The sequence below is a fragment of the Hylaeus volcanicus genome, chromosome 1 (genome assembly GCF_026283585.1).
Source record: "Hylaeus volcanicus isolate JK05 chromosome 1, UHH_iyHylVolc1.0_haploid, whole genome shotgun sequence".
Taxonomy (NCBI): Eukaryota; Metazoa; Arthropoda; class Insecta; order Hymenoptera; family Colletidae; genus Hylaeus; species Hylaeus volcanicus.
In genome coordinates, this window is record NC_071976.1 from 26,025,973 (window position 1) to 26,037,142 (window position 11,170).

The window sequence follows — 11,170 nt, forward strand, 5'->3', positions numbered from 1 at the left end:
ACGATACGTTGGAGCAGCGTTTCTCAAACTTCACCTTTCCACGAATATCCTCGATAAAAGAACATTTTTGCAAGGTTCTACATTGTGAAGTTAAATTTTTATTTTCGTAATGCAATTTAAACATTTTCTTTTATGGCATTTATTATATTTCATAAATTGTTATTCAAATAAATTGACGACTTATTATTTATGGCATTATAGTATTTAGTTTAACAAAAAGATGCTCAGCTTTTGCTACTAAAAGTAATTAAAAAAGTAAAAAATTTAAACACAACAGTATTCGAGTAAAAGATTCTTAAAAATCATCGATGTTTTAAGGGGCTTGCAACATCAAAGCATGAAAAAAAATCACTTTTGTTTTTATTTTATTTTTAATTAACATATAAGCGATTCTGAACAATTCTACCCAAAGAAAATTGAATTTGGAGCACTAGAAGTGGTGAAAAAAATTTTTTGAAAAAAAAAAAAAGAATGGAATTTTGTTTTCACAAAATTTCTTTTTTTTTCACAAAAAAAAGTTCGACGACACGAACTTAGTAAAAAGAACGCGATAAAACTGTAAACAAATATAAGGAAATACAACTGACAACTTTCTCGAAGAGAAAACAACGACAGTCAAATTTGCGGAAGACCGGAGGCATGGTTACCTTGGTCACAGCCATAGGGTATTGTTTTCTAGGGTAAAGAAGACGGTAAATTATCAAAAAGGCAGTGTTTTAATCAATTTTGATAAAAAGAAATACGATTTCTTTTCATTGATTTTCACTGATTTTTTTTTCATTTTTTGATGTTCCAAGCCCCTTAACACGTTGATCGCCACGTCACCCATACATGGGTGACAGTGCTTTTCACTGAAGAAGTAAAAAAATTAATTTTGAAAGTCAAGCACGAAGGGAAACGAATTTGAATGAAATTCATGAATTTTGATGAAGTTACAAAAATAAATACCACGATAAACGTTTGATTATGTAGTCTCCAATATTCTACATAATATTTAATTGTAGCAGAAATTTTCAAGAATATCGATCCGCCAGTCAACGTGTTAATGCTGTGTTAGAAGTCCCTCTTAATTACAGCAAATGTTTTTATTTCATAAAAGATACCTGGTAACTCGTGGAACTCCATCAACAAGTTTGGGGATATCAGGTTGAGAGACCCTGTGTAGGGAAAGAGGGAGCCCCTCGGAGAATAAAAGAGAGAGGGGGATAAGCTGCGCAGAAGGGAGCGAGACAGAAACTCGTGTGCATCGCTAGAGGGCGAGGTATGGTGGGGGAAGTTGGGCCTTACTCGTCCGTATCTCCGAGGTTGCCAGTTCGCTGGAGACACGGCCGGTGTTTAGTTCGTTCGGTGGTGTTACGCGCTCGCATCGAGACCGAGAACGTTTCACGGTTTTTTCCTTTTTATTTCTCGTTCCAATAGTATCATCGCGAAACTCCCCTCGTCGTCGTCTGGTTTCCATGTACGTGGTTCGCGCGCGGACGGAACGGCAGCCGTAGGTCACGTAATTCGGGTTTCGGTTGCATCCAAGATCGCGAACGCTCGAAAGAAAACGCCATCGTTAGTGGGCACGAGCCAGGGGAGAGAAGGAGATAGTGAGAATAAGAGAGAGAGAGAGAGAGAAAGTTATAAAGTTGATGTGTGCATGCGACGACGTGTTTCCGCACATACGGGTGCTGTGATCGTTTTGACAGTGTGGAATCAACAAGTGTCGAAGACGGAGCGTCGTTGTCGCGCGTTTGTGCGCGCGCGCGATTCTAACCTCATCCACGAGATCGGTTCGGTACGTTTCATCGCGGCTATTGCCTCGTTGTTTCCCAGTGTTCGCGTTTCTTCCGTGCAAGCTGTGACGGCCCGCTCTGCGTGGCGACCGTAATCGATGTGATATTGTGCTTTCCTACAACGTGCCCTTGGATATTGTTACGTCGACGATCCGGTGGCTGCGTCTCCAACGTCTCAAGATGGAAGTCGTTTACATTGGTATGTCAACTCCTAATCGTCTCTTTAATCCACGCGAGATTCATCGATCGTTGTCAGTTTTACTTTGCTTATCCGTCTTCACGTCGAACGACCTGACGTTCCGGACTGGTCACTGACGTTTCGTGACTTGACAGTTCGTTTTTAGTACTAATCACTTGACACCAGAGGTTTTATTTATCGTTAGACGCTGGAAACCCGCTACTTGTTTTCCTACGTTCGCTAAATTAGTTCGTGGTCGATCGTCGTTGTGACCAGGGCCCGTTGTACGTGGAATTTGGAGTAACGATGATGAACGTTTTTTTATTCTTTGTTCGTAAAGCGCATACAGTGGGCGTAGAATGTATTCGTACACCGATCAATTTCTCAAAAAACTTTTCTGTGAAATTGTAGTTTCTTAACTTCTTCTTTTTTTATAATCAATGATATTCTACATATCCTCGATAATCTCTAGAATAGATATAGTCCAAACAACAATTACTAGTTGATATAATTTGTGTAATTAACAAAAACATGCGAAAAGTGGGTGAAAGTATAGAAGCAATAAGTATTTGGACGATTCTTATGACGAACCATTTACAGCAGAGTTTGTAACGTAAACACATTAGTTTATTGCTCCGTACGAATTAGAAAACATCAAGTTTCCAGTAAAGTATTTTTAAAAAAGACTTTAATGGAGTAATTGAAGAAGATCCCACTTCGAATAACTAATAATTTAGAAGAGTTGCAATAATTATAAAATCAAAAGGAAATCTTGTTTTTAATGAAATTTTAAATATTAAACAGTTGTGCGAATACTTATTGCTTCAACATTTCTATCGATTAATCGTTTTTTTCTTGTTAATTTCGCAACTTACATAAATAGCTATTTCTTGTTGTAATCTATCTATTCCAGAGATTTCCGAGAATATGTAGAATGTCATTGTTTATACAAAATAAGTTAATAAATTACAATTTTACATAGTTTTTTTGGAAATCGATCGGTGTACGAATATTTTCTACATCCACTGTAAATATTCTACCGAATAAATGTCAAGAATAAATAGCCATATTGCAACGATATCTAGGGACATTTCAACAGAAGAAAATTAAAAAGTAAATATCGGTTTATTATCGGAGTGTAGTTTTCCATGCAACCTGATAAAGTGAAGGATGATAAAATTATTAACGAGTTTTCTAGTTATAACTGATTGAATATTTTATGCTAGAGTGAAAATTTGTAAATTTCCCATTACTTTCTGTTTCAACGCTCTTCTCCCTTCAACGTATTTCATGGTCGTCCTGTAAGGACCGTAAACATGGGAAGAATTACCCATTCTTTTAGATAAATTGTACACACTCTCGACCGTAATTTATCCATTAGTATTATGCAACAAATTTTATCGGATTCTGTTTCGTATGCATTACTTTCAATTTACACACTCGGGTTTTCATTTAATTCTAATTTGTAACACTCCAAGTTGCATCGGGGCACTAATAAACCCAGCGTCGATCCTGATTATGGAGCATACAAATAAAACAAAACATTCGAGATTGTATAAGTTTAAATCACCGAGACATAAGTTAGTACTATCTATAAAAATAATTTAGCCATCGTTTGAACAGCAACATAATCGAGTATTACCTTTTGAAAATTTCGTATACATGATCGTCGTACATACATAAATTCATGCGTAAAACGCGAGGAATTTTTAGTTTCTTTGTGTCGAATCACAAAGCTCCGGTGTTATTGCATGTATGCATGAGCGTTTAGAAGTATATCAATGTTGAATATTAACTGCATTATTTTGTTGGGCACCTGTACATTTTTGTACTCTCACCGTTAGTAGACAATGAGGTTATCTGTCTTCTAAGGTATGGGTTATCTAATCTTGGAAATATTTATTCATCATATACGCGAAACGCGTGTACACGACAAGAAAGAGGTGTACTACACGTGCACGTCAAGAATTGATAACCAAGCTGCGTAAGTGGCGTCATTTAGATTAGAACTCGTGTTTGAAGGTTCAGTGAACGTGTATTTGATTATAAAAATTTATAATTTTCGTTAATTCAACAACGTTAGGAACTAAAGGTGTATGCAAAAATTGCGGAGTTTCCACGTGTAATAATTAGTGGAAAAAATTTGTTTGCATCTGAGAATATAGCGGTTCGATTGGCGCCATTAATCGGCGAAGTGAAGAGCAGGTGTCTTCTCTAGCGTCTATTAGCGCCAGTTTTTAAATAACGTTAGTAATGGTTTTAAATATTTTTTAAATAATGGTAGTTTAAAGATATGAAAATTGCTTTGTTGTACTGGATAAAATCAGTGCATGAGTTACTTTATTGTGACATCATATTTGTAAATTACCATACAGTAACGTCGACGAAATTTTCTTACTACTCGCATAGGGTAGCAGTTGCTATTATACCTCACTGGATATTGGTTAACGTCAGTTTGTTTCGTAGAAAAGGTGTGCATGTACACTCTGATACTCTCTTTTTATCTGGATTACAATTTCCGATAAGAGAGATACAATAAACACGTAAACACTATTTGTTTAGATTCTTAAAACAGAACGTGATTATGGGTATTTAGTAATTAAAGACAGTATTACAATTATGAAATGTTTCAGTCCCTAAAATCTTAAATTTAACAAATTTACAATTCCCACTTTTCTCGCAGACCAATTAAATAAATATCATTCACACTTTATTTCGAAATTCTACTTTTCGAAGTGGACAGTATAGATTGCATAAAAAGAATGCCACGCTTTCATAAAAGATCTGGGATCTCGTTTGTTGAATAATATCTGTAAGGTCGATTACCTCAAGCGCCTCGTTAACAAGTAGCAATCATGCAATTGTCATGGTAATTAATGCTACAGTTTCACCTTTTTGTTGGAGCTGTTGTGCGAAACTCGGTATACGAAGCGTGAATAATTTAATCATTGACACAACTCTGTTTTGATTTTTTTTTCTATTTTAAGTCTTTTCAATTTCAAGTCGTTTCAATTACGCTACTGACCAGTTTGTGTACGTATTTCTAACTCGAAGTGTTGTACGATACTAAAGTCGATGACTCACTGTACATTTGTCAAAATAATGGATCCTTTGTTCCTCCGATTTCAATGCGTTTACGTGGTCAGCTTGGAGTAGACAGGAACTATTTGTATCTTTATTACAAGGAAACCACTTTGTGCTTGAACTGAAAGAACACGCGATGTTAATTCGAGGGTCGAAGTGCGAAAATCTTGAAGATTTCATACCACGGTACATTTCAATTTTAAACCAGAATATTTCTACACAAAGGGAATCGATGCGTTGCAAAACTAAACTCGTAGAAAGCGACTAGAAATGATGTCGATGACTAAGATTCGGATTATCATATTATATTCCCGATATTAGCTAATCAAAACCTAACCCAGACCTAGCGAGTAATACAATCTACGCTCGAGCGTTTTTCTGACACACGTCGTGCCTCGCAGTGAGTGGCACAAGCGATTAGGTGATTCCGCGTTGAAAAATAGATCAAAAGTGTAGGATAACATTTTTTTGTACGGGACCTCGTCCTCTTGGAAATCGACTTTGAAAGTACGCGCGGTGCCCCGAGCAGTTTTCCGAGTATATTTCCTCGAAACCTAAGTGGCGTGGTATCAAAATTTATTCCATGTTTTCTACTTAATTTCATCCTTATCCTCTTCCTCGACCTCTTGTTCGAGTCGTTTGTAATAAATTTCTGATACCAAAATCTGTTTTTAATTAAATGTATAAGACTCGCTAGAGAGTTCGAGGTACTATTCACACGCAATATACTGTGAAACAACAGCTCAGGACCCATTCTCAAGCCGGTATCTTAAAATTAGAACTTTCATACGATGGGTGTAGAAAGTATTCATACACCGATCAATTTCCAAAAAAACTGTGTAAAATTGTAATTTATTAACTTCTTTTTTATAAACAATGACATTCTACATATTCTCGGAAATGTCTAAAATAGATAGATTACAAAAAAAAAAATAGCTATTTATGTAAGTTGCGAAATTAACAAGAAAAAAACAATTAATCGATAGAAATGTTGAAGCAATAAGTATTCGGACAACTGTTTAAAAGTACTTTACTGGTAATTTTATGTTTTTTAATTCGCACGGAGCAATAAACTAATGTGTTTACGTTACAAACTCTGCTGTAAATGGTTCGTCATACGAATCGTACAAATACTTATTGCTTCTATACTTTCACCCACTTTTCGCATCTTTTTGTTAATTTCACAATTTATATCAACTAGTAAATGTTGTTTGGACTATATCTATCTTAAAGACTTCCGAGAATATGTAAAATATTAGGTTGTCCCGAAAGTTTCTTTCGTGAGTTGCACTCAATTATTTTATGTTGTCGTGTTTCTATAAATAGACAATCTAATTTCATAGATATTCATGTTGTAACAGTAATGGAGCAAAATGAATCGTGCACAATTCAGTAATGTAACATAAAACATAAAATATTGTGTATGTATCACTTATTAATAAAGTGAAAGAAACTTTTTGGACAACCTAATTATCATTGATTACAAAAAAAGAAGTTAATAAAGTACAATTTCACACAAAAGTTTCTCGGAAAATTGATCGGTGTACGAACACATTCGACACCCACTGTATGTCTCCCCTCCCTTCCTGAACATCTTTTTTTCAGTTACCAAAAACTATGCAATTCTTTCGTTCGAAATTGAACTTTTCCCCGATTCAGCGTTAATTCTCGAAAGTCTTCGGTTCGCGAAAGGTCAATTTTTCAAGCTCGTGGGCGTATTGTCCCCCTTTAAGGACCGTTGGCGTAGAAAGACCCGTTATAGTAGCCGTCGTCGAAGTTATTGAATTTCTCCGAGTCGACCATGTTGTCGTCGGTCCACGTTAAATACCAGGACGCGTGTTGGTTAACGTTACGCGGTTTCATCAGGCCATTTGACCCGCGAACTTCGGATGATGCGTTTACGGCCAATGACACGCGCTCCAAGTGGACGCAGTGCTCGCAGTCGGTAGTCCCCATTGTCATCTCGTTTAAATGACTGTTCGCCACGCATACGCTGGCAGACATCCAAGGCGAGAAGGCTTGTTTGTGAAGTACGCGAGCTGCCACGTGTGTATCCGTGTTGGCGCCAATGAATGAAAAGGCGACGCTGCTCGTCTAGTTGAAAAGCGTCGAAAAGCTCCGCGGCTATTATGTCGCCAATTGTTCACCATCGTCCTAGAAAGGCGCGTGTTGTGCTTTGAAGAATTCTCGTCGATTCAGGGGCATCATCAGGTTCTTTTTTGGACGGTGCTGGATGTTTATAAGCAGAAAGGGCAAGGCTGGCTGGTCAATTTTTACATTTTTTTTTTTTTTTTGGAGGGCTTGTTCAGGAGAACAATTTTTATTTCGATGTTGTTCATAAGAATTGTTCATAAATTCGTTTACATTTTTATTCGATACTTCTGTTGAATTAATAGACACCCAGCTTTATCAGAAATTTTGTCTAATTTATGAAATTTGTAATTAAACTCGAGTGGTAATATTTGAATAGTACTAGTTACACTGTTTATAAATTCATTTATAAATTAAATGCAAGTACTTAGTACCTATTATTAAACGAAGGTATCAAGCTTTTATTCGAAAGTTCTATTTAGTAATAATATATTTAGTGAATAATATATCTGATACATATTTAAATTGAAATAATAATATTCGTATAGAAATGTTTATACAGAAACACTCGAATAGTGGTATTTAAACAGTAATATTTTATTAGCGATATTCAAATACTAACATTTGAATATTGGTATACAGATAGCAATATTTGAATAGCGATAAGTTTATCCGCAGCATTCGACTACATGCCAAGTATGCGAGCAGTAGACTACTCGCCGTATGTAATAGTAGATAGGCTTAGTCATCGTCAGCCAAGAAAATCATTGGCCCAAATGAGAGAGTCTCGCGTCTTCCCTGTTCCTTTCGGTACTCGACAAATCAACTTTCACTCTTTTTTTTTTTTTATTTTGAAGTTAGTATCTTACGCTCGTAAAGATTCCGACAAACTCGCGAGAACTAATAATAACCACCACGGAGTGGATTAAGTCGTGGGTATTTATAGACTAATTTTCTCGTTGCGGGAGGGTTAAGAGTTTCTCGATCCCACGACGCCGGTGTTTACGGTGAAATTGAGGTAATTTATCGTGGAACGATGACGATGCACGTTCATTCACCCTGAAACAAGGTTGGTCCTAGGATTAGGTCAGGTTTACTAAACTAAAATCACAGATTGGAAAAATTCTTTTCTAGACGAGATTTTCAAATAGTTAGTTACGGATATACAAGTTTCGAGTCGTTTGATGTTATATTTGATAGAAAAGTGAAGGCTAATTTGAGTAACTGTCCAATCGTGCGAACCTCCCGAATAAACCGCTACATCGTGTTTACACGTCTATCTCAGTCTACCGAAACCCGCGCCAAATCTGGCCCGCTGATTATTATCGTATTAGGTTGTCCCAAAAGTTTCTTCCGTTTCATTAATAGGTAATGCATACACAATATTTTATGTCTAATGTTGCATTATTGAATTGCGTACGATTCATTTTGCTCCATTACTGTTACAACATTAGCATCTAAGAAATTAGGATGTCTATTTATATAAACACTGCTACACAAAGTAATTGTGTGCAAGTCACGAAAAAAACTTTTGGGACAACCTAATATTTTATTGAAATCAGAACATGAAGCTAGCTTAACTATAGACTGAAATTGCAGGTTTCTGGAATAACAATCTCTAGATAAATTAGAGATCAGATTAACTAACACACATATTCAGTAGGGATAATTGAAACCGTAGTCATTTAAACAAGACTTTGTTTTGGAGCAACTTTACTGGCGTGTTCCTTTAAATATTCGAGGCACACGATCCATATAATATATTTTGTTTTATTAAAATGCTTTCACTTATTTAACGTCAGCGTTACTTCATAGCACTGCCAACTGAATGAAAAACTTTAAAATAAAATATCGAAGCTAAACGAAAGATGGACCAGTTTTGATCTAGTTACCTTTAACCCTTTATTAACTGGCGGGACTTATAAGTCTCGTCAATTTTCTCATGGCACTGTGTTAATTAAACGCTTTGAAACTTATCGTGACTTTCGAGTTCACATCTATAAAGTTCGTTTTCTTTTGGAAGTTTGTAAGAGACAACTGTATAAGATGATTCAAGACCACGATGGTCGCCTAGATTTTAAAAACTTTTGAAAAATTCAGTAAATAAAGGGTTAAAGAGCTAAATGTGCTTCATCGATCAATATAACGTTTCCTGAACCAGTGTATCATTTGCCACTGGCAACTTTTTCAATTCCCATTTGAAATATAAATATATTGTGAAAAATATTGAAATTTCAATAGTAAATAGGTGGGCACAAAAGGAGTCACCAGAAAGAATTAGTTCGCAAACAATGCACCGAATTAGTTCGCTTTTCTAATAAATAATGTAATCTACAACATTATAGTAACGCGCAAGTGTGTCTCCGATTAAAAATTGGCCAGATCTGTTTGTTTTACATTGTTTGCAAAATATCTAACGCGTTGCGACACGCGATGTCTGACCTGTGCTCAGACTTGGTGCACCTTTCGGGTCCGCCGCTCGTTCCCTCAACATTCGCGTCTTTCTAATGAAGAGGGGCCTTCGAGAAGCTTTCGAGTCTCTTCGTCGTAAGCCTTTTCGATGATGCTTAACGATCGTAGCGAGAGAACGAGGGGACTGCAGGAGGGAGGGATCGTTAATTCGACTTCGTCGAGCGAAACGCGTTCCTAAGGAGTTGAGTAAGAGCCAGCCCAACGTGGAATTACGACTCGATGCGTATAATTCCGTCGGCCAATACGAGCCTAAGCGTAAAGATACATGGGTGGAGAGCATTTCTCCCGCGACTGGATGTCGATTCGCGAAAAAATGTTGCGTCCTTGAGGTAACCGACACTCGAGATCGCGCTGTGACAGCGATACTGCAAAGCTAGCGTGCTCTCGATGGCGTAATGACGACTGATGTAATCGGATGATTAATACGACTGTAAACACAAAATCGACGCGTCGAGGGTTTGGCTCCACATTTCTTTTCCAATAGCGAATGCTCGGGATTTATCCGTCGATTAAAGATTTAGACGACGGTAATCGATTAGTGATTCGGTATTTTTGGTATTTTTTCAGTTTAGGAAATTCCTGAATTATTTATATGCTTCTGAGAAGTCGAGAATCCTGTTTGGAATATTTTATATCAGGGAATTACGTACTGCTGCATTTCAGCAGGTGTGCAAACGTTCCACGGTGTATTCGTAGCCTTTTGTTTCGATCGATGACGTTGAAGTTGAAATTAAAGTTGACTGCGCGAGTGTAATTGCTACACAGTATACAAATGCGATACAAAATGCGATGAAGCGAGGAAGGGAATGTTTTAGATTGGAATGGTAGAATACCTGTGTATTATACTAGCGCCACGCAATTCCCATTGCTGTGTCAACTTTTCCCTTTAACTTTTAGAAGCCTGACTTTCCAAATTAAATTCAAACAAATATCAATGAACAATTTTTGAACAATTTTCACAGTTGACGTTTATTTTTTTAACTTTTACATACATACAGCGAAATATTAAAACCAAACCAGTTGCAAGTGTACAATTCGATTTAAAAGTCCGGCATCAAATTTGAAACTTAGGGCATTTAAGGGTTAAACACAGGTATCTCTTTAAATACGAAACCACAAATTTCCTTTTCAATCGATTTGATATATAATTTCGCTACTGGTTCACCTAGATCGTTGGTTGTTATCTAACTCTGAATATATTTACAAGGTGCTTACGCACATCCACGCTGGTCTGTTTGTTTATACTGCACTTCCGGCTGAATGGTCGTTGCCCGCGTGCGTGTTCACATTGGTCCCATCATTTAAGATTATAGTCGACGGAATACCCAACTATATGTATAGGGTTTAATCTCTGGTATTCGAGTCCTCATGTAATACAGCTTTACTACTCAATGATTCAAGATCTCATTCAATTTTTTTTTTCCTTCCATTTATTCACTCGTACAAAATACAATTATTTATTATGTATTTCTTCATGTTCAGAAGAGACCACTTTTGGACACAATTTTAAATGATGACGGATTTTTTAGCGTCGCCAAAGGCAATCTTCTCGAAGCAGAACTATACT

At 36.7% G+C, this 11,170-nt stretch overlaps 1 protein-coding gene across 9 annotated transcripts in view; it reads left to right on the forward strand.

Annotated features, from left to right (window-relative positions):
- The window catches only part of LOC128884643 (dystrophin, isoforms A/C/F/G/H), a 572,670-nt gene that overhangs the window by 6,345 nt on the left and 555,155 nt on the right, over window positions 1-11,170 (forward strand). Inside the window, exon 1 of one of the 9 annotated variants that reach the window (XM_054138183.1) lies at window positions 1,528-1,977. The exons of the other annotated variants lie outside the window; for them this stretch is intronic. Within the exon in view, the coding sequence (XP_053994158.1) occupies window positions 1,959-1,977 (19 nt within the window). The 5' untranslated portion in view covers window positions 1,528-1,958. Of the gene's footprint in view, window positions 1-1,527; window positions 1,978-11,170 lie in introns of those variants that run through there. 9 annotated transcript variants of the gene reach the window in all.